The sequence below is a fragment of the Maniola hyperantus genome, chromosome 1 (assembly GCF_902806685.2).
Source record: "Maniola hyperantus chromosome 1, iAphHyp1.2, whole genome shotgun sequence".
In the NCBI taxonomy this organism is placed as follows: Eukaryota; Metazoa; Arthropoda; class Insecta; order Lepidoptera; family Nymphalidae; genus Maniola; species Maniola hyperantus.
This window is the reverse complement of record NC_048536.1, coordinates 13,761,657-13,788,061: the sequence shown is the minus strand read 5'-3', so window position 1 is coordinate 13,788,061 and position 26,405 is coordinate 13,761,657. Positions and strand designations below refer to the sequence as shown.

The following is a 26,405-nucleotide window of genomic DNA, read 5'->3' as shown; positions in this document are numbered from 1 at the left end:
CAAAAAGAGAGATCGATTAATTTATGGATTATATATTCTGTGTTTATGGTTTGAAGCCAAATTGCTAGAACTATTTTGAATTTTTTTTTTTATGGATATATATTATTTACGCAAACTAAATGGTCTGCACTATTTACGTTGGCTTAGAGCCAGTAAATATTGTGCTAGACTGATCACTGCAGTACTTGAGTTTTAAAGCTTATGTAAAAATACTGCAATGAATACTTCGGCAAATATGTATATGACTTAAAATGTGAGCTGTTCTGTCTAAAAGAAGACTCTTATAGTTTCTACCATTGTCTGTCCGACTATGTGTCACAACCATTTTATTCAGAAACTATTGTAGATGGAAAGTTGAAATTTTGAACCTGTTATTGCTATACAGATGTATATTTGAATTATGAAAAAAGTCACAGTACCTCAACTTCGACAATGTTGAGAACATTGTCGAAGTTGAAACAAAATTTCATTTACTCCCTCAAGTGATACCTCTACTTAAGTAAAGATTTTAAAATCATGTTGAAGTTTCATGTAAGTCTTTCCAAAAAAACTGCCGTTTATGTATGAAACAATGACCTCCAAAATGGCAGTTTCACGTAAATTAGATGTCCATCTATAGCTCCTGAACTGCTTTATTGTAAATCTGAAACTTTTTAGAATCTAGGCTATTTGCACATAGGCACTTTTGTGAGACAAATGGCAAACGAGTTATAGTCAGTCAAATAATGGTTAATTGGCCCGATGTAGGGAGAGAAAAATCTCAAAAAATAACCATTTCGTATGATTTCTAGTTTACAATAACAAGTTGTTTTATTAGCATGGTTACGGAACTAGAGCCTAGGAGTGTTCTGAGTGTTATTTTTTTGTTACAGATGACAGCAATGAAAAAAACAAAACACTGTTCCAGTGGATGGTGGGTGGTGCTACTGACAGCCACATTAGCTGTGGGAGCCATAGCTGATGCTGGCGTGGGTCTCTATAACGCTAGACTTAAACAGATCGTCACCTCCAGTACACTTAAATGGGCGAACTTAAGGAAAGAAGCCATGGAAAATTATGTCATTGGGGCAGACTCACAGCAAGGTATAAAATGAATTTATATAAGTGTATAAAAAAATTATATGTGTTTTAGAAAATAAAGTAATGGCTGATCCATATTTTCCTTTCAGGTCCTATTTACTTGTGCAGAACGCGACATGAAGGCGACATGCTTCTGGGGCAACTAAGACCTGACTACACTTCCTGCGCTGTTTCGGGAAGTAAGAGCTATAATGTATTTGAAGTACTCGAAAATATTGAAAACGCTTCTTTAATCATATGGAATTCCTGGTATAAATTCAATTCAAAACCTAGCGGCGGTGTCGTTGTGGATTCTTCCGTTGATTCCGTTTTCATAGGTCGAATAAAAGCAGATAAAGGCTTTTCACACAACATAGGAAGAATTATTTATGACAGTACCGTTGGTCATTTGATTACATTCGATGAAGAAAATACTGAGTTAGAGGAAAACAGTGGAGAAATGTTATTAGAAATTGAACCAGTTAAGTACAAATTGGAAAATGTTGAGTTAGATTTAGCAACTCAACATGAAAGACAAATGGATCCTCAAGTATATGAGGAACGCATTTTAAGAAACGATGACGATGTTGCCGCTACTGTAACAACTGAAATAGAATACAAGTATAATTATACTTTATCTTGGGGTCACGGTCATGGCATCGCAATCGGTCTGAACACTACCATAGTAATGAGCGATGGAACAGTATTTCCGCAAATCGAATGGGCGAACCCATTCAGTGAAGAAAGAAAAGAACTTTATAAGTTGGAAAAGTATTTGGAACCAGGAACCGCATGCAACGTCACTTTCAGAGGGAACAACACAGATCGTGATGTGCAATACACAGCAAAATTAGTGACCTACTATAAAGACAATGATTCGCGATCGAGACAAATGAGAGGAGAGCGAATCGAAAACACGGTAGAAGTTGAAGCTGTATATGGTGAAATCTATTACACTGTGAACAATACACTCGTGCCCACAACGACGACTACCACAACCACAACTACCACGACCACTACAACAACGACACAAGCTCCCCCACAAGAGCCTTCATCATTAGAGAAGAACGACGTTGGCATGATAATGGACAGCAATGATATATTGGTAGACAGCAGTGAAGATATGGTGAAAGCCCCACCCGCTAAAGAAGACATAAATCGTTCTGTAGTCGGAGGGCTTGGTAGCAAACCGGAGAACGGCGCCAATACCAGGATTGTTTGCTTTACGTTACTTGTGCCAATATTTGCGCTTCTTCTTCTATAAAATGTATGAAATATAGCTTACCTTGTACATAGAAAAAAATATATCATTGACTTTATAGTTGCTTGACGTTATTAGAGGCACTATGGCAACTATTCTTACCGCAGTTGTTTATTGCCCGAGACTAAGATAGTATTTCTGGGTATATTTTGTAAATAGATAAAGTTTTTGGTTTTACAAGACATTCCTGTTAAATATTTTCATTCCAAATGTATAAATGAAGGACCGAAAACAAGCAATTGTATATAGATTTTGTAAATAGTTAAGAATATGAAAGTCGCACAGCGACTACAACAGATCTTTTCAATACGAAAGATGCATAGGTTAGATTTGTTTTGAAATTTAAGTAGAGTAGAGCACTTTTACCAATTACAAACTACTAGTTTTGTTTTAAGACAAATAATTTACAGCATTTCACTTATTAAATTTAACTGTTATCCAACAATTACAATCAAAATAACTTTTTTTCCAATTTTAGATTCATAGAAAAATTTATGAACGCTAAATCATTCAAACTTAGATAAATTAATGAATTATTATGATAATACGAAAACGGTTACTAAGCCTTTAAAAAAGATATAAAAGACATCAGAATTTTTTATTATTATCTTATAGTTTAAACATTTTTTATTATTATCTTATAGTTCAAGTCATCTAAACAGGCCAAAAGAACATTTTAATTTATAAAATCTTCAAGTCTTTTATATCATTAAAAACTTGATCACGTGTTGGCGTGTCGACTATTATTTTACATAATTTACAATAACAATTTGATTGAGCTTTGCGCATATTACCATAATTATTGGTATTTTGTGTTGGATCTTAAAAGGATATTAATTTAGTGATGTTAAATCCATATTTTTGTATTATGTAGAAGAATATGTTATCTTTTCAGTACCTCTTTTTTTCTAGTTTTGTAATTTCTTTTAATTGTTATGTTTAGTTATAAGTGACAAAGTTTTTAAATCCAGAATGAGAGATATTACTATTATTAAAGCTTTTAGAATTAGTTGATAAATTAATTTATTTGTTTTAGGTTAGTAATGTGAGTAACAACCACACAACTCCGAAACGTATTACCGAGAAAGATTGAAATATTATTATAACTTTGTTATTAAGTACCAAAGTTACAGTTTCTTCAAAGTTTACCTTACATTATATTTCAAAAAGGATGAATTTCAGTAGTTTCCTTTTATGTATGCAATATCATTAAATACACGAATTAGCAAGAAAATAGTCTATAATATAAGTGTTATAAAATGCTTAGCTGTGTTTCGTGAACGTGAACAGAATGAATATTTTTGTATGGACACGTCATGATGCTGGGTGCATAATAATGATTTTAGGTCTCTCTTCTGCTCGCCGAAAACTATAATAAAAATAATTTATTAAATACAATATCAAGAAGTCATTAGTATGCGTCTGGTTTTTGACTGTCACTGTTAGTAATATTATTGATGTAATGCCCCTATACATAAGTTATTATTGTCGTACATAATAGTATCATCAATTCAAAAATGTCATGTGTCCATGTTCAATCATTATTATATTTTTATTATATAACAAATCATTGTTATGTGATTTAATCCGAATCTCATTATTTAACATATTTGTAAAGATCAATATCCCACCTAGTATAACATTATCACGTAAGATTTAGAATATCAATATATCTTCGAAGTGTATTATTCTAAATAAAGAGTTATTAAATGTGTAAATTAATTACATCATTGCTTGAACAAAAATATAATAAATATAACTAAGCTTATATATTTTCTCACTTCATATAATCAACAGCCACTGCAAAAGATTGCGAAATTTAATTGAACTTCTATCTGAGCATATTAGCGATTTGATTTTGAGTTTTAGTTTGTATTCATTCAAAGCCTCACAACGGCATGACAAAATTTCATGTATTTTTTGTATTCACCATCCATATTTATATATTTCATGCTTTATGCATTTAGAAGAGTGGCTCTTTATAAAAATTAGAATTAATTCATGAATCTCAAAATCAAGATTGTTTGCGAAGCATAATTGTGATGTTCTATGTAAGTTTTGTTTCCAATCATTAAAGTGTAACTATAAAACTGAGTTTTTTTATTAATACACACAGACAGACTCTACAGACATTTTTCTTATAATAAAGGTAAAATTAGAAACATTATATAGGTACAACAATAATAATATAACAACAATGAATACGAAAAATAATATGAATATAATACATATTATAAAAGACATATATAGGTTAATGCCTAGGTAGCGGGAGGAATCGGTAGACAATGGCCAACCTGTACTACATACATACATAGATATATTATAAAAGCTGAAGACTCTTGAATAGAAATCAATTGACCCCAATCCGAAACAACAGATTTAGAATATGTCGCTAAAGTGTTGGAATAAGCTTTGTCTAGCTTCATTACCTAAATATATAAAAGGAAAAGGTGACTGACTGACTGACTGATCCACAGATCACTATATACTAGTCTAGATTGATCTATCAACGCACAGCTGTTTGAGCTACTTGACGGATCGGGCTGAAATTTGGCATGCAGATAGCTATTATAACGCAAGCATCCGCTAAGAAAGGATTTTTGAAAATTCAACCCCTAAGTGGGTGAAATAGGCGTTTAAAATTTGTGTAATTCACGCGGACGAAGTCGCGAGCATAAGCTAAGCTAATAAACAAATAAAAGTAAAAAAGATTAATAGGTTTTACTTCATAAACGAAACATCACCGATCAAATCTAAAATATGACTCTGAAAGTAAAGAAATAATCATTATAGTAATTTGGTAAGGCATACAATTAGAGAATAGCTATTTCTATAAAATATATAAAAATAAATATCGAAGCCCCCTTCCTAAGCATCCCTCAATAGGGTATTTCACAGCGGTTCAACAACGGGGGAAGGTCTATAGCACTTAATACAGCCTCTCCCGACTTATGTAATGGGATAAAAAAATGATCGTAAAATATTATCTTTTGTTACATACCTATTAATATCATTTAATAAAGTCCTTAATCTGAGGAAATTCTTTATGCCTGTAGTCTGTACATAATAATGATAAGAATAAAATGAGAGTTAAAAGAGTGCGCGCGTAGTTTTGCAGATACCGAAACAGTATATAGATAAACGTTTATTGCGCAAAGAAAATAAAGAAAATAAATTCATTGAGATGAGTAAAGTTCAATGAAATAGTAATAATAAACAAAAGAGAATGCTGCAAGAACATAAATAAGTACCTATCTCGTATTGCAGTACATAATCCATATCTAGTAATATCTATTATAAATGTGAAAGTGTGTCTGCCTGTCTGCTAGCTTTTCACAGCTCAACAGTCAACAGTTTAACCAATTTGGATGAAATTTGGTAGGTACAGAGTTAGCTTATATCCCGGGGAAGGACAAAATCTACTTGTTATCCCAGAAAATCAAAGAGTTCCCACGGGATTCTTAAAGACCCATCGGTTAAACCGATCTATATGAAACTAGCTAATTCCCGATTTTTAAAATCCAAATTCCGTCAAAATCTAGCAGACTGCAGACAGTTCGCATTTATAATATTAGTATGAATTTGGTACAGAGCTTGCGTCCCGGAAATTGGCATAGGCAACTTTTTATCCCGGAAAAGCAGAGTTTCCACGGGATTTTTAAAATCCTAAATCCACGCGGACGAAGTCGCGGGCATCATCTAGTAAATAATAACATCTAATGAAATTAAGAACTTCTTAGTAGTTGGTACTTAGCAATAATGTCACAGCACTGGCATTTCAAAGGGCTTCTGTTCTGATACGCTTTTCTGAGAAATGAGCATCATTTGTAGTTGAATATTCCGTTTGAAATAATGTCAGCGTCCATCTAAAGTTCATGGCTCTGACATTTACAGGCGTAAAGTAGGGTGCGTCTGAAAATGCTCCACGCTCCGCAGCCAGCAATAAAATAAATCATTTTGCTGGGAATTAATAGGCCTAGTAGGTATATATTCCAGGCTTTGTAGGGATTGAGATATTAATAAAATTTTATTGCCTACTTTCATGAGTTTGTGGATGAACGACTACGGGTATAAAGTGCTCCCTAGTCTTAAAGAATAGAATGAAGCTGCTTATTTAGACAACACACAATGCTTTATCAGAATATCTAGGAATACGCAATTAAGTACTTATTTTAAATATGTTACACCCATTTTTGAGCTTAGGTACGTATATTCCATTTTATCATAATTGAAGGTAAAGCCGTAAGTGGGCCAAGGATATAACGTGTCCTTTCCCATCGACTTCTGTCCTCGGCTTCAAGTTTTAGCATCCGAAATCTAATGTCATCCATACTTCTCAGTTTAGAATAGGCTTGCCGTACAGAAACTTTTTGGAATTCTGTCGTCATACATGCGGTGTACGTGCTCACCCATATTAGACAGCTAATAAGACAGGTGCTGCATCTTGTTTCAAAATTCGGAGCATAATAATAATGCTTGTCTGGACTTCGGACACATTATATCTACTTCTATTATGAATTAGTACACTTTAGCGTTTGCTAGTCTACTAACTAGCCAAAAGCCTAAGCAAATTCTGAAAAAATACTTTGATAATATATATTGATAACAAAGGATGAATGAATGATTGAATGAATATACTTATTCTAAGGATATTTGAAGAAAACCTTGCTGTACTATACATACAATAGGTGTATGTAGTACCTACCGATTAATATCTCATTTTTGCCCTTTTTAGGGTTCCGTACCTAAAGAGGAAAAACGGAACCCTTATAGGATCACTGTATTGTCTGTCTAACCTAGAGGTTACTTCCCGTTGACCTAGAAATTTGGTACGTGTTATCTTTGGACATAAGGGGTCTGAAACCGTGAAAACCGTGAATTTGTGGTTACATCACACAAAAAAAATTGTGTAGAAGTAAGATAACTATATCAAGTGGAGTATCATATGAAAGGGCACCTGTGCATTATAAAACAGATATTTATTTATTTTTATGCATCATAGTTTTTGAATTATCGAGCAAAATGTCGAAAAATACGATAGTACGGAACCCTCGTTGCGTGAGCCTGACTCGCACTTGGCCGGTTTTTTATGGTATAATATCACTGATCATCAGTACTATCACACTGTTCTCGTTTTTTCCAGCGTTCTGGTTACATCCTGTATTGTAGCTAATAGTAAAAGGAGAACTAGGTATAATAGTAAGGAGATTTTCGAGTACCAAAATCATATCACGCAGTTTTATTATGTCTACCACCATATAGAAATAAAAGAAAACATTATAGATTTCAAATACAAAGTAATCAGTAGATTCTCGAGCACTCGTAGTAATGAGATTCGCAATAGTAAATATTGTGTCTCCTGGGGTTATTTATATCTGTCGCCAGGTGACGGCGAGCGCGGGAAAAGAAAAATGATTATATACCGTCCGAAATGCGAAACATCGGAAGGTTCAGTCCTATTAATATGAGTCTAGTTATATACGTAGGTATATCTATGTAGGTAGCCTGATTCATAAAAGGATTTCGATTTGGAAATGGAAAGTCATTACGAAGGTCAAGTAGGTAGGTAGGTACCTAATTGTGATATTTTAGAGAATAGTATGTATAGTAAATTGCAATCGGGGAGGAAACGCCCCGCACACCCGTACAGCCCCCGCGCTAATTCGGTGCGGGTGTGCCGTGTGCGGGGCGTCCCCCCGTCAGGCAGTCACCTTTTCCTTTTATATATTTAGATAAATTATGTCTGACAAGAGCAAGAAGACGAAGAAGAAAATGTATTCATTTAGGTCTACCCTACCTATCTAAAACAATAATAACAAATTTATTTATTATAAAAAGTAAGTACCTGCTTCATAAGCCGTTCAAAACATAAACGTTAGTGAAATGTGAATTTTAATCCCGTCGCGACGTTTCCCCGTCCATTCGCGAGGATTTAAAAATTTTCCAAGCCGTGAATTCGAGCAAGGAAAGCGCTGTGTAAATAGCGGGCAATCCTTTTCACCCGAGGCGCATTCAGTTCCCTTTGTAGAGACATTTAAGCTAGGGCTAGCTCAAAGCTAGGGCTGGCTCTTTAATTATTTCCCAGCCTGCCGAGGGAGACGATCGCGTCGCCTAGAAAGGGCTCGGTACGTCCTTCCCTTCTTTCGCGTTTTTTTTTTAATAAATAATAAATAAATCTTTATTTTCAGATATAAATCCAGCAAATTATACATTATACATTATAATAAAATACCTACTAAATAAAGAAATTAATATAAATTAAAATTAAAATTAAAATTAAAATAACTAAAATATTGTTTGATGTTCAAGAAGTAGAAGTAAAATCTTACTTCTACTTCTTATTCGCGTCCCGATGCACACGCCGCCAGTGATCGAATATCTGACCGGTCATATGCCCACCTATAACCTCAAGTATGACGTTATTGGATTGTCGTATTCTATCCCAGAAAGAGGCTACACGATTACGAATAATGGCGAAGAAGTCACTGACTCTCGCCTCGGCGAACATGCCTGACGCGCTGCAGTACCTTGGCAATCTCATTAGGATGCGAAATGCGTCATTATATTGCACCCTAATGGTGTTCATTGTTGCTCTTTTATATTTCGTCCATAATTGACAGGTATAAAAACACTGACAATATGCACGAAATAGTGTCAATTTCACATCTTTACTGCACTTAGAGAATCTGCGGGCAAGCATGTTACACCGAACCGAGAGGGCTCTTCTCTCTCTTTCTATATCTAAGTCATCCCTGAGGTCACCAGGTTTTGCCTCATTTATTTAAATAAACATTGCAATCAAAGAAATTAGTAATCGTAACTACCTTGCCAAGCATGCAATAAAGATTGAGCGCTTATGGAGCACTCCAAAAGGTTGTGTTACTGTCCAAATGTTGTAATAATTTATTAATTGTGCAAAGTTTTGTCATATTTTATTTTATTGTTATTAATTTTATTTTTACTCTTCCTAGCACTGAAATCGGAAATGGACATTATTAAGTAGGTACGCTGGAAAAGGTGTGCTCGAGCCCCGAAAAGCTTCCCACCGAGCGTTCCGGGAATTAAAATTGTCACTTGTGCTAAATCATAAATGGTTTTCACATGGACCTAGAATTTTCATGTTGACGCGATGTTGTTGACAGAAGTCTCATTAATACAAATTTAGTTCCGAGTACGCTAACATGACGCTCACGCAGCGTCAAAATGTTGAAAATCAAGTCTCTACAAAAAACAGGTCGGCAATCGCCGGTCCAGCATACTTGTTAGTAGAAGCTAGTTCTTCCCAGTTAGTCACTAAAAAAATACAAAAAAGGGATTGGGCTCGTCCGGGATTTGAACCCGGGACCTCTCGCACCCTAAGCGAAAATCATACCCCTAGACCAACGAGCCGGTACAGAAAGTGGTGAAATTATAAAACATTTTTTTACACGTATTTTCTTACTTCCAATAAAATTGAATAAATTTTAACTTCCGAAAATAATTTGGCTAGAATCTGTTTATGAAGAATAAACAATTATTACTATTATTAGATACGGCACACTGATATTATAAGTCAGATTTGAATTGCTTTTATTAGCGCCATATTTCGTGCAATAGACATCAAGGATTTGTGCTTCTTCCTCAGCGGTAACTCTCTCGACAAGGAGTTAGCCACGCAAGACCACGATATACCTTACTCGTAAAATAAAGCCTGATAAATAAAACAGCTCGCCATATTGCGGAAAACCCGTGGAACTAATTTATACAAGACCATAATATTATATAGGTAGGTACTTATTGACCATAAACAATATATTAGTGGCGCCCACAGAGTACATTATATATACTGGTATAGAGACGTCAGCTAATCTTTCGTAGTGGCGCCATCTGTTTCTAATTGCAGTAACTATTGTATGTAATTTATTTTTAATTTTTTCCGGCCTTGGATACTAGTTTTTTAAGGTCAACTATATAGCTATACGTATAAAAAGTATAACACGTGTGCAGGTTTGATTCATATATTATTTTTATAGGTAGTGACTTCAAAGAAAATACGAATCAAAAATTATAATCCCGCTTAGGTACACGTTGCAATATGGCAGAAATTCAGTCTTATTCTTAGTTCGGCCGCATTATTTATTATTTTATACATTGAAAGAAGTACTTTCAGTACTAAAAGTTGAGGTAATAAAACAAAACCCGGAATTTATTATTTAAAACTAAATTTTCTTTTTTTCTTTACACATGATTTTTGTACTGCATTCTCTATAGGTATTAGGTTATGTTGAATTTAGCATGAATTTATAAGTGAATATCCCAGCAGTACACTTGAATGGATGGATCACGGATGCAGTAACACTGCGTAAACAATAATGTGGCACAAACATGGATGTTACGGTTGCTATAGTACCCTTATTATAAATGCGAAAGTGTGTTTGTTTGTTGGTTTGTCCTGCAACGGATTGACGTGATTTTTTGCATGGGTATACTATAGACTAAACATATAGTCTATGGGTATAGATATAGACCTAGAGAGTGAAATAGGCTACTTTTTATCCCGGAAAATCAAAGAATTCCCTCAGTGTTTTTAAAAACCTAATTCCACGCGGATGAAGTCGCGGGCTTCAGCTAGTAGCATAGGAGTAATAGTGTCCTGTGGCTAGTAGCACCTAGTAGTAAATAAAACTTTTTGAGTCGTAGAGATCTTCTTCTTCTTAATTTTCTTTATGGGAAGTCGTAAAGATACCAGACTACAGTGCGACAAGGCTCTCTAGCCACTTGATTGACATTGACAGGGGGGCGCTATTGGAGAACAAAGGCTTAGAATATTCAAACAAGAACAAAGGGGACACTTGACGGCACCGTTAGTTCCGATTTCACCACGCGCCAAGATAGCCTTGTCGCACCGTAATTTATTTTTTGATAAAACGCCCTCTAGTTCTAATTGCACAAACTAAAATTATGGAGATTTTTTATACTAAACAACATTAGTTCTATCTGTTAAGACCCTGGTGGCGCCCCCAGCCAGAGCAAGGTTTTTATATATTCGTGGTCAGGCTTTACAAAAAATATTAAGATACAACGAAAATAATAGGAAAGCAAGTACGTAAAATTATACCATTGCTCAAATTCTTTTCAGTTAGCAGAAGAAATTAAATAAAAATACCATTAATTTCTAACTTATACATATTGATAACCCACAATAGTAAGTACCGAAGTCCTAAGTATTCAAGTCTAATGGCGTATCTAATCTCTCTCGTCTTACAGACGACGACCGCCGCATACTCATCTCTGTTAGTAGGGCGCAACGTGCTAAGAACTTTAAAGGCGAATTATCTCTTTTCAGACGCCTTAGTATTTTATGTGCCCACATACACTATATACACTTGGTACCATTATTATTTTTATAGTCGAATCATATCACACAAAAACATCTTGTTTTTTATAAGAAACAAAACTGTACTACGATGCAATATACATACCTTCCTGCTGTGCAGAATAGTTTTATTATATTTTTAAAAGTGGCCTATCAAAATAATAGTCCGCGACTCTATACTAGCTTTACTATATACTAGCTTTTATAACTAGCTGATCCGCCCGGCTTCGCTCGGGAAAAACTGGATAAAGTATCTTTCTGATGGTGAAAGGAATTATTGAAACAGTTCAGTAGTTTCAGAATGTATCGAGTACAAACAAATAAACAAATCTTTCCTCTGTATAAAATGAGTGTGCAATGTACATTAGTCAAAGTTGTTCTGCGGCTGTCCGTGTCATTGGGTTAAACTTGATCATAAAAGGATATCGACTCCCTCGGGCTCACGCCGCAAGTTCTAATTAATGCTAATTTATGGATTCCTGGTACTTATGGGCATGTAATATATACTTTACGACACGTCGAGATGGCAATAGGGGAGGGAAAGCCCCGCACACTCGCACAGCCTCCGCGCTAACCCGGTGCGGGCGAGCGCCGCGCCAGTGACGTGCGGGTCACTGGTGGGGAGGAGTGTGCCCTCACCTCATACCCTGCTTGCCATCTCGACCTGTCGCGGACTATAGGTATGGGTATGTATTTCACAGCGTATTGTTTCATATAGGTGGGAACATACGTACCTAGTACAACATAAAATATTTACTTTATCGACGTTATTAAAAGTCGGTCAGTCATAAAGTCGGCCGAACGCACGCACGGATTTGCTGTAAACTTGGCTGTAAAATATGTCAACTATTCTGAGTTTATTATAGTGGATTTAGTAAATGGCTGAAGTTCTAGTTTATTAGGTTAGGATAACCTGACAGCCTATTGGTTAAGACGATGGCCTCCTAGTCGGGGAGTCTAGGGTTCAATTCCGGGCACGCACTCTAAATTCAGAGCTTTAAGCAATTACGTATCACTTGTTTTAACGGTGAAGGAAAACATCGTGAGGAAACCTGCATGCCTGAGAATTCTCCGCAATGTTCTCAAAAGTGAAAGGTGTATGTGAAGTCTGACAATCCGCACTCGGCCAGCAATGTTGATTGTAGACTATGGGTACTGGCTAAAACCATCTCAATCTGAGGGGAGAACAGCTGAGCTCAATAGTGAACCCTTGCAGATTATTAGTTATTTGTAAGTACACAAATAAAATCACTAAAATCTTTGCTAAAGATTTTTAAAACTTGTATTATAATAGTTATAGAGAATAATCATATTGTTGCATATTCGATTTTAAATTAATATAACAAAAAAGTCAATAAAGAAAAAAAGACATTGGGCTCGTCCGGGATTTGAACCCGGGACCTCTCGCACCCAAAGCGAGAATCATACCCCTAGACCAACGAGCCACACTACATGGAGGCGAATAACACAATCTAAACAGCCTTGTAATATTACTAAAGCTATGACGTAAAAAACGGCCAAGTGCGAGTCAGATTCGCGCACTGAGGTTTCCGTACTACAATCGTATTTTATCGCATTTTGCACGATAAATCAAAAACGATTATGCTTAAAAATAAATAAAATCTGTTTTAGGATGCACAAGTAAAGCCCTATCATATATTATGATACCCCACTTGGTACCTATAGTAATCTTACTTTGAATGTTAAATATAGCAATATTTGTTCATGACCACAATTTAATTTTTTTTGTGTAATGTACCTAACCACAAATTCACGGTTTTCAGATTTTTCCCCGAATGTCTGCTATAAGACCTACGTACCTGCCAAATTTCATGATTCTAGGTCAACGGGAAGTACCCTGTAGGTTTCTTGACAGACCGACCGACAGACAGACAGACAGACAGACAACAAAGTGATCCTATAAGGGTTCCGTTTTTCCTTTTAAGGTACGTAACCCTAAAAACCGTGAAAAAACTATAAAATTTAAAACATAATATAAATTCATAAATATATACGTTAAAACGCAGCGTTAATGGATCATAAGTCACCTATCTCTACCTACTTACCTACATAAAATTCTATACAGTTAAGTAGGACTAGGTAGGTACCTTATACGTATGTAAAAAATGATGTGAATGTAATAGTGGTAATAGGTAGGTGATGAGAGAATAGAGACTAACAAAAAGTGAAGTAATTTAGTTCGTGACCCGAACATTCATGTGACCTCCAATTCTAAAGTCCCGTAAACTCATCATTCGTCGTGACAGCTACAATCGAGGAGATTTGTGTTGTAGCTAATCAAATAAAACACGTCTCGGAATCTATGTAAGGTATTTTTATGTTTTTTAGGGTTCCGCACCATTAAAGAAAAAAAGGAACCCTTATAGGATCCCTTTTTTGTCTGTTTAGAAAAGGTAATCAAAATCTATAGGGTATTTCCGATTGACCTATAATCATGAAATTTGATAGTATATCACAAGTAAAGAGAAAAATACGAAAACCGTGAATTTGTGGTTAAGTACATCACAAAAAATAAATTAAAATCTATTCATGAACAAATAAGTACCTACATAATTATTTTATTTAAATCACTCCGTAATTAACTAGCTTTTGTAAAACTTTTGGATTTAAGATATATGTATTTTTTTTATTTGTGCGCCATCTTACATATTATGAAGTAGTTATAACACCAACTAACTACGTAGTTCCGCTACTCCATAATAGATGGCGCTGCAAAATTTTAATTAAAATTCCCCTTCTGAAAGCAATAATTAAAATTTTCTGACATTTCAAACATAATTATTATAACAAAAATAGTTTTCCACCAATAAATGGCGCTGCAACATATGGGAAATCAAACTCACCCATTACACCAAGCTGCTGAGGTGAGAGGGGCGCAGCATCACCACCGCCCGAACCAATGGACCCAGAAGCCATTGAAAGTCTTTCACTGAATCCAAGAGGGCTACTACGTCCGCCACTGCTAGCAACCGATCCCATACCTAAAATATTTTTGTTGCTTGTACATGCATCATAAGAAAAAAGGAGCGACTGATCAACCAATTAAATCTCCTGTGCAGTAGAAATTTTCTCGTACTCTTTCCAGTCCACCAATCCTGTTCTCCCATATGGTAGAATTTCCCTTGTACCCCCTATACTATCCAGCCAAACGGAATTTGTCAGTCATCATATTGAAGCAAATTAAAGAAAGTGTTACACTATCGAAAGGCTATCGAGGTTCTGGTATGGCAAGATTTCTAGGACATTCTTGTTACAGGATACACTATATGAAATGTTGCATGAAAATATTGATAGTGTGATAGGCCTCATAGAAGAAGCTAATAAATACCTCCATTAGGACTTCTCATTCTTGATAGCCTTTTATTAATAGCTCTTTGGATTCTGGGATTAAATATTGGCTTTGCACGCCGCCTTGCCAGATACCTTGACAGTACCCCGACTACTACAGCACTAGTTCCTACAACTCCTAAGCTCCAGAGCACAACCTGAAAATAGTAAAATTATGAATAGTGTAATAAAGTTTATTACAAAGTTACTTTGGTAAAAATGCAAATTAATGCATATTTTTAGAATTTGTAAGTATTTAAGTATTTTTTGCGCTTAATCTATATGTTTCCCTTATTCTATTATCCTTAATCTGTATGTTTTGTATGTTACAAAATTTTACGTACATGTAAAGAATATAAATAAAACCAAATATATATATATGGTTACAATAGTAGTAGTAGTAGTAGTCAGGTTTTAAGAAATAGGTACTATACAGTACGCGGCAGAAGATAATGTACATCTGCCTTTAGAATGATTTTTTGGTTCTGAAGAGCATTGTCTCTGTCACTCATACCTATACTACTACTACTACGTTTTGTCAATTTCAACAACATCCTCTGCCAACTCCCCCGTGCTAATCGGTGAGCACGGGTGACGTGCCGGTGAGCAGGGCATCCCCGCCTCATACCCCGATTGCCATTTCAACCTTTCGCAGACTATAGGTTTTATTGTTATGTAATTTAAAAAGTTGGATTTATTACTAAAACTTTTGGTGATTACCATTTAATTTATAATGGTTAGAAAGAAAAACAGCTACATTTATTAAAATGTTTCTAGATATAATACAAGCTACTAGATGACCTGCGGCTTCGTGGATTTAAGTTTTTAAAAATCCAGTGGGAACTCTTTGATTTTCCAGGATAAAAAGTAGCCTAAGTCCTTCCCAGGATGCAAACTATCCCTGTACCAAATTTCATCAAAATCGGTTGAACGGATGGGCCGTGAAAAGCTAGCAGGCAGACAGACAGACACACACTTTCGCATTTATAATATTAGTATGGGAGTATGGATATTACAGAATGGATACAAATATTAAGAAGGACAAAAATTAAAATGCATGCATATAAAACAATGTTTTAACGTAGATTTATGTCTATATTAAGAATTTACCTTTTGTGAAGTTGTCAGCTGAATTCTGTATGATAACACTTGCTGAAAATGCTTTAATTTATCTAGTATGGGACTGGCTTGTATCATATGCAACATTTTGCACTATTTACACAATAGAAATGTCCAATTAAAATTTTTTTTCACTTGATTTTCACTGTTATAATTGCAGGCTTAATTTTCTAAGGTTATCTGTCAATACTTAAAACATTTACGTAAAAGTTATTCGTGTTTAGCGTAGTATTGCTGACTACTAGTATTATTTATAGTTAAAGTAAACCTACGTTTTCCGGGTGAACCTTATGAATATTAGCTAATACTTAATTATTTTTTTAAAATAAGTAACCAATTAAACTTAAATATTCCCGGTTAGGTTTTTTTTTAACTGGTTTTACGGCTCTGGTTTCTACCGGACACGCCGGTTACTGCATAGAGTAAAGTAATATAGACCAGGGTCATCAATCTTAGAACAAATAGCATGGTACTTCAATTCATTTAGTACCAAAAGGCAATAGCAGACCGCGCTACTGTGACTGGACAAATTCGATATATTATTCTGTGGTCAAGGCATCCCATGTTTAATTTTTCTACCAAATTGGTAGTTTAGTTTACATTAACATATTTGTATTTTAAAGAAAACAATATTCTCTAACCATTAATTGCTATTTACCAATATTTTATTTGGTTCTACCTTTGGTATGTATCATTGATTTAATAAATATTCTTGAAAATAAAATTGTCAGACAATTTTTTGCTATTGATATGGTAGAAATTGGGCAAACAACCTGGTCTGTGCTGGCGGTCGTAATGTTTTCTGATTATGCTATTTTCAATACCTTTTGTAACTATTTAAAGCCAGTTTTTAGTGATTTCACGCTACGTTTAGCAAACCAGTGAACCTAACCCACGCTAAGGAAGCTGTCAGAGATTCTAGTGTTTTGAGACCAAAGAAATTTTAAGTTTTCCGTACCCATGTTTGAAACAGAGACTTCCAGTGTATTGAGACAGGACTCCAGTGTTTTGAGACAGAACTCCAGTGTTTATTTACGAGACAGGACTCCAGTATAGTTGTAGTTAGGTACTAGTTAAGTTTAGTGAACATTTCTTACAAGAGGGGCTGTATTCCAGGCTGTTCAGGTTCATTGCAGGTTTGTAAATGCCATTGTAATACCGTCATAGGTATCTACTTTAATCCTTGAATGCAATTTTTATTAAATTCCTTGAACTTGATGACAATATGGTTCACGCATAGGTTTTTCTTTAGGTATTGGGCGTTCCGATCCAGTGATAGATTCTCTTGACGATTCGAAAGCACCTATTTACAAGTTTATTTGAATAAAGAAGTAGGTATTTCTTTAGTTTTTCTAGACCAAATTCCTATCATGATCAACACATCGCTGGCTCACTACAGAGCACGGGTCACTTCTTAGAGTGAGAAGGGGTTTAGCCATAGTCTACCACACTGGCCATGTGCGGATTGGTAGACTTCACACCCTTTGATAACATTATGCAGAACTTTCAGGCATGCAGGTTTCCTCACGATGTTTTCCTTCACCGTTAAAGCAAGTGATATTTAATTAGTTAAAACACAACTCCGAAAAGTTAGAGGTGCATGCCCTAGGCCTAGATTGAACCCCCGACCTCAGATTAGATTAATTGAGTCAGATTTAGTGAACATGTTATGAACTTGTGACCATACTAAGATACTCATATTTTTACTTTTCAGGTTTAGAAAATGTCCTGCATGAATTTCCAAATCATGCAAAAGATTTGGATCTTTTTATGACCTGGATTCATAATATTGATATCTTGAAACTAAACTACTCGGCACCAGACCCCAGTCCTCAGGCAACTTTATAAACTGTTTTAGGATAAGGAAGAGTGATTAGGATTAATTTTGGTAAAAATAAAGATTAGAATCCAAAAATTTCTATTATTTAAAAATATGTGTTCAGATTAATTATTATAGATTTTTTTTAAATTTACATGATATGTTAAATTGTAAGGGAGTCAAATATTAATAAATAATTAATCTGAACACAATCCTACCTTCCATAGCAGTCCTATATGTATGTATTATATGTATAGGTATGAACCTATAAAGCAGTCTATATATATAGGTAGGTATGTACATATTATGAATATTAGTTCCGTTCGTCAGATACAGATGGCGCTACTAAGCTGTTGCCATTATTAGCTCGCGAGATAGTACTCTATTTCCATATGTTAAAAGTACTCTGTGATATAGACTGAAAACTGGGTTACAGACAAATAACTCGAACATCGACATAGGAATACACCAAGTAGTAGGTAGGTACCTACTTAGAAATTCTTTGAACTCGAATTCTAAAATCTTTTTTTAACTGGTTCTACGGCTCTGGGTTCTAGCTTTTTTGAGCCAATTCCACGATCTAAAACCAAAAATGTCTGCACCACAGATCACAAAGTATTAGAAAAACCATAGAAAAACCGACAGAAACAGCCTTATTTATAATTTGCGTAGTGTATTAAGCCTATGAATATATAGAAATATGGTAACCTATTAGTCTTTGCGATCACAATCACGGCCAACTACCAAGCGAGAGCGAGCCTCGCGATAGTCATAAGCGAAGTAGTACTTAAAAACATTTATTTCTGGTCGGTGCTTAAAAACTCTTTGGTCAAAAGTCATATAAAGCGCCGTATTCACCATCCATCCCGGCTGTACGTCAGCGCAAGGCCGCGTTGCTGGATGTAGCATACACACCATCGTGCACGCATCAAGCAAGAGAGTATTTAAACGAGAGAGAGAGTGAGGGCACTCACGTTACGAAACAACCTCTAAATGGTAAAATCCATAGTGCTTATATACTCTTTGGTAAAATCTGCTGTACAGCAAGCCTATTCACGATCAAGCATGCACGACGCAGGACGACTCTGCTGTACGTCCGTGCTATTCACTGTCTATCTGCACGACGTGGGCGGTGGTGGGGGCACTCGCTGGATGCAAAATTCATCCAGCACATCCAGCAAACAATTAATAATAATTATCGCTGAACAGCAAGCCTATTCACGGTCTTTTTGCATCGTGCATAACCTTGGCGGGACGTACAGCAAGATGGATGGTGAATACGGCGCTTAAGTCGCTTGATAGAAGACACAAGGAGAGGTCGATACATTTTTACTATATTATATTCATGGCTAGAACCCAGAGCAGCAAAGTTCATAGAATACAAACCTACAATTATGAAAAATTTTTAAACGTAGGAAACACAGACCAGTAATCCGGAAAACAAATTGTCAATTTGTTTGATTTTATTGTCAATAAAAATAAAAAAATTTAGAAAATGAATTATGAATAGGTAACTTGTATGGTACTGAAATTACGATTTAATTTCATGGAATAAACTTTAAAGGATTTTTCTAATGAAAACTAAAAAAGGATTATTTTTCTAATTGAAAAATTAGCAGCCAGCAGTGTTGTGTGTTCGTGGATTTTTCGTGTGCTTAAATATATTTTGTTTGCACTGCACACATTTTATCACAAAATTATGGACAAATTAAATATTTAGGAAAAGATTTTAAAGTTAAAATTATGGAGACACTGCAATCGCTGGAAATCACAATTGAAGACCTTCCAGATGAGGTTCTAGAGTTTATTTTAGGATTCCTGCCACCTTACAAAGATCTTCAAAATTGTATGAGCGTTTGTAAAAGGTGGTGTAACTGCGCCCAAAGTAAGTTGTCAGTTTACATAAGTTTATAATCATAAAATCATATTTTTTGGCTTATAAAAAATGTTGAGACAATTTGGCTTCTTTTCAAAATCTTTTTATTGATAATATCTCATTGTAATTATATGATAGTGATTATCATCACACTTCACACTATAATATTATAAAGGCGAAAGTTTGTATGTGTGTATTTGTTACTCTTTCACACAAACAGTACTGGATGGATTTGGCTAAAATTTAGAATGGAGTTAGATTATACCCTGGATTAACACAGGCTACTTTTTATCCCGGAAAATCAAAGAGTTGCCACAGGATTTTGAAAATCTAAATCCACGCAGACAAAGTGGTGGGCATCAGCTAGTGAGATCCTAAATGTGTGTTGGTCTGTGAAGAAGCAAACAATAGACTCTGCTTAACTTTTATCTTTGGCTGTTATTATTAAATATATCTGTTTTAAAATAATACTGAATCTTGTTTTTCAGATGTATTACATAAAACTTCAATAAAGCTGATAAAGGCCATTGGTGATTTCAATATACTATGGAAAAATATAGCAGCTACTGATGTAGTACCAACAATAACAAAAAGATTTTCACATTCAGCATGTATCCTTGAGAACAACATGTACATTTTTGGCGGGTGCACTACTAATGCAACATCATTTAATGACTTGTGGAGGTTTGACCTCTCAAAACGGCAATGGATAAGACCTCTCGCAACGGGCACATATCCTGTCCCTAAAGCATACACAACAATGGTTGACTACAAAGACTGTCTGATTGTGTTTGGGGGCTGGACCTACCCCTCACTTTCCCAATACTATCAAAATGTTACTATGTTTAATGATACACATTTCTATTGTATCAAAACAAATAAATGGATATTAATAAATACAACAAACCCTCCTCCGCCAATGGCTGGACATTCAGCTTGCATTAAAGGGGATGAAATGGTTGTGTTTGGTGGTTTGATTATGTCAGCCGCACAGAACTTTCAAATACAATGCTCCAATGATATTTGGGTGCTCAAATTATCATCAGGTGGTTGGAGGAAACAATTAACAACTAAGCCTAGACCTTCACCTAGATATGCCCAATCTCTTATCAGAATAGATTCTGACAGGTTAATGTTGTTAGGAGGTGTTCAAACATTGCAAAATCGTTTTGTTTATAGTGATTGCTGGATACTTACTATGAAAGGTCCAACGTGGACTTGGAAAGAGATAGCTGTTAAAAATAAAGAATGGGCATCTGCCAATATTTGGTGTAACCCTGCCTGCCGAGTCGGTGATAAAGTAGTGAGTTTGAGTAGAAGCAGAAATGGTTGGAATAGTGCTAAACCTATGGTAACGTCTGCTGTCAGGTTATCCATAGCTGAAGGGGCTCCAGTGGCAGTGAGAGTAGAACAAAGCCTGCAAAGACCATTAGACAGAGATCAGAATATCAACGGAAAACGTGGAGTTTTACCAAGACAAAGAGTTCCTGTGAATGAACCGGTCGCTGGGCCAAGTAATGAAGTAGAAAAAGGAGAAAAGGCTAGACCTTTTAATGAAAATGTTAACTTACAAGCTAATGCTTCTTTTAGTGGTGAACCTAGACAGTCATTTAATAACTTTGATGCAGCAAAGAAAGAATCAGCATTGAGAAGAAATAAAAACAAGGTTTGTAAATTTGTTAAGAGTTGTAGTTTTTTTTAAGTTGGATTTGATTTATTTTATTTTTTAAATGAAATCTTTGGAAAATGTAATATTTAATCAATACCTTTATCTTTACAGAATAAAGGGATGAAGATTGTGAGACAGCTCCAAGAAGCAAATAAATATAGGATGGCTGCCTTTGCGTGTGACTCTACTGGAAGCAACACACCACCAGAAAATGACCTTATCAATCAAAGACAAATAGCTCATTTGGAAAATAGGCTAGAGCCAATCCCTGAAAACCAACAACAGAGACCACCAGCTGTAAAAAAGATTAAAAGAAATACATTGACAATGCATGTTCTCGACATATCCACTGTAGTAGATGGGAACTCTATGAACTATGTATCTTGGCTATGCCCCCGTCTTGGTGAAATGCATGGGGCACCTGAAGAGCTGGTCATGTATTCCTTAGTAAAAGGGAATGGAGAACTAATAATGTTTGGGGGTGTTCATAATGACATCAGCATTTTAAACTATTCCGAGCAACAAAACATGTATTCAAATTCATTACATTTCATAACACCACCAAGGGATGTTATTTGAAATAATGTTTGCTCCAGTAAAATTGCAGTTGTGATTATACTAAGATTTGTAGTTAATTACCCAAGTATAAAACAATATAAAATAAAATGATAAATGTGATATAGTTGCATACTTTTTTTAAGTTAAATAATAATATAGTAAAATATTTGCTTGTCAGAAACTTAAACTGTATCTACAACCATAAAATAAAATTATGCAAGATCATATTCATTGTCCCCTAATTCTGCTAAAATATAAAGTTAAATATTTGTGGTCTACTAGTTATTTATCTCTTTTTAGGGTTCTGTACTTCGAAAGGTAAAAATGAACCCTTATAGTATCGCTTTGTTGTCTGTCTGTCCGTTGTCTCAAGAAAATCTATAGGAAACTTCCCATTGATCTAGAATCATGTTTGGTAGGTAGGTAGGTAGGTCTTAGCGCAAGTAAAGTAGTAAATTCGAAAACCGTGAATTTGTGGATACATCACAAAAAAAAATTAAAATGTGTTCATGAACAAATAATTAGCATTTTCAATTGTCAAGGTAAGATAACGATATCAAGTGGAATATCATATGAAAGGGCTTTACCTGTACATCCTAAAACGGATTTTTTATGCATAATAGTTTTTGATTTCTCGTGCAAAATGTCGAAAAAATACGCGAGTACGAACCCCTCGATGCACGAGTCTGACTCGCGCTTGCCCGGTTTTTTTTCTTAAAACGTACCTTTTCGAGTTTTTTTAGGTAGGTACATGAAGTAGTACCTAAAAAACTTACCTGTAAATATTTAGTTGTTACTTTAGTAATGCTAAAAACGACTTATTTGAAACTGAATTCATAAATAAACAAATTATTTTTCTTTAAACATATTACTATTGAATAAAAGAATAATAATAATTTCAAAGTTGTACGGCTACATGTTATTAGTTAAAAAAAAGTATTCCAATTCATCAAAATCAGATTGATTTTTTCTATAAATAACAGGAAAAAGGAACTATTGCACTTTGTACAAGACTTGGTAAATTAAACTTGTTTTATAATTATTACATTGTATATTTATTTAAGCTTCTTAAAGAAATTCTTCAACTATTTACTATTCCTTTTCAGATAGCAATCCTCCGAAAACAGCAGCAGGAATTTCTTTTTTCTGTACAGGTGCTACTTCTTCCTCTTCATCATCATCACCACTGCTTTCTGATTGTTCATCATCAATATCGATTTCATCAGGATTTACCACCTTATCAGATTCTTTAAGACCTTGAGTTTCACCCCTAACAAATAATATGTTTCCTTTGCTTTGTACAGCCATTTCGGCAGCTTTGGCCTCTAACATTCTCATGCCATCTTTCATTCCAGGAGCAAGATCAGACACAGTACCGGCCGCTTGTGCTGCTGAACTCAACATCTGTGCTGACATCATGTTCACTTGAGTGTTATATGTGGCTTGTACACTTCTCTTAATTCTAAGCATTTCACGCATTGTGTCCTCATTTCCATGTCTAACTTCAAATTCTTTCCAAGTGTTCCAAAATTCTGCAGTGATTCGAGGGTCACACATTTGGCTGCAGTGTGCATATATTGCTCGAGCCCTGTCAATTTCACCGAGGCGAGTTTCCATTTCTGCAAATCTTATACACATTTCTCTAGCCTTACCATCTTGAAGAGTTTCAATTGCTTTCTCATATATTTGCCGTGTTTTTGGCACCCCATATATCTCAGCTGCTTTCTTTATGTAAATATTAAACATCTCAAACATTTGTTCCGGTAAGACTGCTGTTGTTGCTCGTTCATAGACAGACATGGCATGTCTAGCTAAACCATGTTCCTCTTCTAGTTTAGCATATAAAAGAAATATAGACTTTGCAAACTCTGGTGGACAGTGTTCTAGGCACTGTTCAAATAAATCTCTAGCCCTTTCCAGTTTTGACCCTCCATATCTCTTTAAAAACTTGGTTAGATATGTGTTCCAAATGTCATATACGTTGGGCCATTTGAAAAGTGCTATTCCTTTTTCATATGCTCTGAAAGCTTCTTCAAAATAGTTGTGTTCTTCTAAAAATAGACCATAATTAATAATAATTTGTGGTGTGGCTATTTTTAAATCTATTATGTGGTCATAAACAGCTTTGCAGGATTTGTATGTTCCGAAACTTTCTTCTAAATCAGCATACATGGACCATACCTTTAAAGACTTGTATAAACGCATTTGTACTGTCTCATTATCATCATGATAAGCCACTTTTCTGCTAGGCAATACTGTAGCTTTTTGCATTAACTTTAAGGCTTCCTCATAGTTTTCATGTTTTATTTCCATTTCTGCCCACTCACACCATACTGAAGCTAGATCATCAACTTTTGCATAATTAACTTGTGTTGCTTTTTCGAAAATCAATCTTGCATCATCGATTTGGTCATTGCTTTCATAAAATTTAGCAAACCCAACCCAAAGAGTGTAAAGCTTTCCTACAGCTAATTTTGGATCCACAGTTTGCACTGCTTCTGTGTATGTATCTATAATTTCATGAGGTTTTCCTTCATAAAGTTTTACTCTTTTATGCCATTCAGCTACATTATGTGGATTTTGTCTTAAAAGAACAGAATTGAGAAGCAACAATCTCCTTTCCATTAAATATTCAAACCTCGCTAATCTAAGTTCTAAATCAATGTCATCATCTTCAGTAGGACTAACCTTTTTTGCAACTTCTTCCATTTTTTTACTTAAGCTAAGTTCCTCAAATTGGGCATATGCATCAAAAACCTGAGTAAAATCTCTAACAGTGGTGACAGTTTGTATAGCTTCTTCATAAATATCTCTTGCTCTTTCAAATAGACCACTCCTTACATAGTAGTCTGCTAAGGAATTCCACAGGTGTCCTAACTGGTCAGTATAGCGTCTGAGTCCACCTCTTATTATGGCATCAACATTAAGGGTGTGAATTTTGTCTGGATTTTTAGATATTAATTCACATAATTCATTCCAAAGTTGATGATTTGATTTTCCATGCTTGGACTGAAAGTTTTCATTGTTGACAAGTTGAGCCAATTTCACTGCAGCTTCATCTAACTTTTCTATTGCAATTAAATAATCAATATATTCTTCTGTGTCTTCAGGACATAGCTTGAGATACCTTCTGAATACTCTCACTGCTGTTTCTGGGATATTATGTTTTTTCAGAAAATTTAGATAAAGTGGCCAAATTCTATGATGCTGCGTAATAGGCAAAGCTCTTAAAGCGCTATCAAATGCTTTTCTAGTTATAGTTATTTTACACTGATCTGTTAGAAAAGTGCAGTAATCCATCCATATTCTGGGCATCTTGTGCATGAAAACAAGTGACCTTTCAAAACAATTGTTTACATCTTCATAGGCAGGATCTGTTATGCAGCGACCCCTAATTTGGGATCTTCTTATTTTAAGATAATTATACCATAATTTAAAGGAGCCTGGTAATTCTTTAAGAGCTCTCTCATAGATCATATTAATTTCATGTTTGGGTGCTCCTTTTTTATGTTCTATGTATCTGAGCCAATGTTTTACTGAGAATGGATTCCTTAATATCTCTTCTTCATAAGGTAAATCTTCTTCTGACTGTAACATTAATAAAAATTACATAATGAAATCCATAACAATTAAAATTATTTATTTGCAAGAAACAATGTGGCTAATTCAGTTGTACACAATCTCTAAACTAAACTTAAATGGCACGTCTAAATCTATTGCTATCCCTTTCATAATATTGCCTGCGGAAAAGGTTAGCACTAGATTTAGACCTCTTAATTTAGTTTAGTTTAGAGATTGTGTACAAGAGAATCGGCCCCAATGTAAGAGGTTATAAAGTTAATGACAAAACCTTGGGAATAAACTTGCACGCTAAAAACAGTTGTGTCTCACTGCTCTAAGACGAAGGAATTTATCGTTTAATCTTATAAGAATAGGACATGCATAATAAAACAGTAATAGATAGAACATTACTTACGAAAAATATATCGATTTCTTTTCCATCGAGAGTAGGCATTTTGTTAAATAAATAAAAATGGGGCTTTCCACTTCTTTTTGCCTCGCCCTTTATTTTTGCAGTTTTCTACGAATTTTATTAAAAATTATGAAAATTACCCCTACTATATTCAATGTACTCTGTGATGAAAATTATCTGTAAAATGTAAACAAAATTCAAAGAGTAGGTATAGGTAGGTATATAATCACTAGGTACCTACCATAGATTATCTACCTTATACTAGAGATAGATGTGCGACTCTAGATTTCTTTTTCAAAGTTACGCGTGTGCTCACATCTAGAGGGCACTAAAAGCGCACTAGGCGTGCGAGAGCGCGAAAATTTAAA

General features: G+C 35.0%; 4 protein-coding genes and 2 non-coding genes across 8 annotated transcripts in view; 2 read left to right on the top strand and 4 right to left on the bottom strand.

Annotated features, from left to right (window-relative positions):
* LOC117985372 (protein unzipped-like) overlaps positions 1–4,162 on the top strand; it is a 36,227-nt gene extending 32,065 nt beyond the window's left edge. For both annotated transcript variants that reach the window (XM_069498567.1, XM_034972076.2), the window contains 2 exons: positions 873–1,083; positions 1,170–4,162. In XM_069498567.1, coding sequence (XP_069354668.1) covers positions 873–1,083; positions 1,170–2,323 — 1,365 coding nt within the window. In that variant the 3' untranslated portion in view covers positions 2,324–4,162. The remainder of the gene's footprint in view (positions 1–872; positions 1,084–1,169) is intronic.
* Miga (mitoguardin) overlaps positions 1–16,520 on the bottom strand; it is a 62,990-nt gene extending 46,470 nt beyond the window's left edge. The window contains exons 1-4 of one of the 2 annotated variants that reach the window (XM_069498646.1): positions 16,415–16,459; positions 16,134–16,322; positions 15,025–15,181; positions 14,540–14,677 (exon numbers count right to left, since the gene is read on the bottom strand). In XM_069498646.1, the coding sequence (XP_069354747.1) occupies positions 14,540–14,677; positions 15,025–15,181; positions 16,134–16,229 (391 nt within the window). In that variant the 5' untranslated portion in view covers positions 16,230–16,322; positions 16,415–16,459. Of the gene's footprint in view, positions 1–14,539; positions 14,678–15,024; positions 15,182–16,133 lie in introns of both variants that reach the window. The other variant, XM_034972000.2, reaches the window with a different exon arrangement.
* TRNAP-AGG (transfer RNA proline (anticodon AGG)) lies at positions 9,638–9,709 on the bottom strand. Its single transcript has one exon. It is a non-coding gene; the product is annotated as a tRNA-Pro (tRNA).
* TRNAP-UGG (transfer RNA proline (anticodon UGG)) lies at positions 13,049–13,120 on the bottom strand. Its single transcript has one exon. It is a non-coding gene; the product is annotated as a tRNA-Pro (tRNA).
* Positions 16,521–19,387: 2,867 nt separating the features above from the next.
* Fbxo42 (F-box protein 42) lies at positions 19,388–22,333 on the top strand. Its single transcript, XM_034968757.2, has 3 exons — positions 19,388–19,846; positions 20,326–21,503; positions 21,618–22,333. The coding sequence occupies exons 1-3, from the start codon at positions 19,705–19,707 to the stop codon at positions 22,083–22,085; spliced, it is 1,788 nt and encodes a 595-aa protein (XP_034824648.1). The 5' UTR covers positions 19,388–19,704; the 3' UTR covers positions 22,086–22,333.
* A 747-nt stretch (positions 22,334–23,080) lies between these two features.
* Positions 23,081–26,238, bottom strand: fand (Pre-mRNA-splicing factor SYF1 fand). Its single transcript, XM_034968593.2, has 2 exons — positions 26,041–26,238; positions 23,081–25,652 (listed from the first exon to the last, which is right to left on the bottom strand). Exons 1-2 carry the CDS (start codon positions 26,077–26,079, stop codon positions 23,157–23,159), a joined length of 2,535 nt encoding a protein of 844 aa, XP_034824484.1. The 5' UTR covers positions 26,080–26,238; the 3' UTR covers positions 23,081–23,156.
* Between the last annotated feature and the right edge of the window lie 167 nt (positions 26,239–26,405).

Coding starts and splice junctions, on each gene's coding strand:
- Fbxo42 (XM_034968757.2), top strand. CDS start 19,705: ATGGAGACACTGCAATCGCTGGAAATCACAATTGAAGACCTTCCAGAT. Junction 19,847..20,325: donor GTGGTGTAACTGCGCCCAAA/GTAAGTTGTCAG, acceptor CTTGTTTTTCAG/ATGTATTACATAAAACTTCA. Junction 21,504..21,617: donor TGAGAAGAAATAAAAACAAG/GTTTGTAAATTT, acceptor TTATCTTTACAG/AATAAAGGGATGAAGATTGT.
- fand (XM_034968593.2), bottom strand. CDS start 26,079: ATGCCTACTCTCGATGGAAAAGAAATCGATATATTTTTC. Junction 25,653..26,040: donor AAGAAATCGATATATTTTTC/GTAAGTAATGTT, acceptor TTAATGTTACAG/TCAGAAGAAGATTTACCTTA.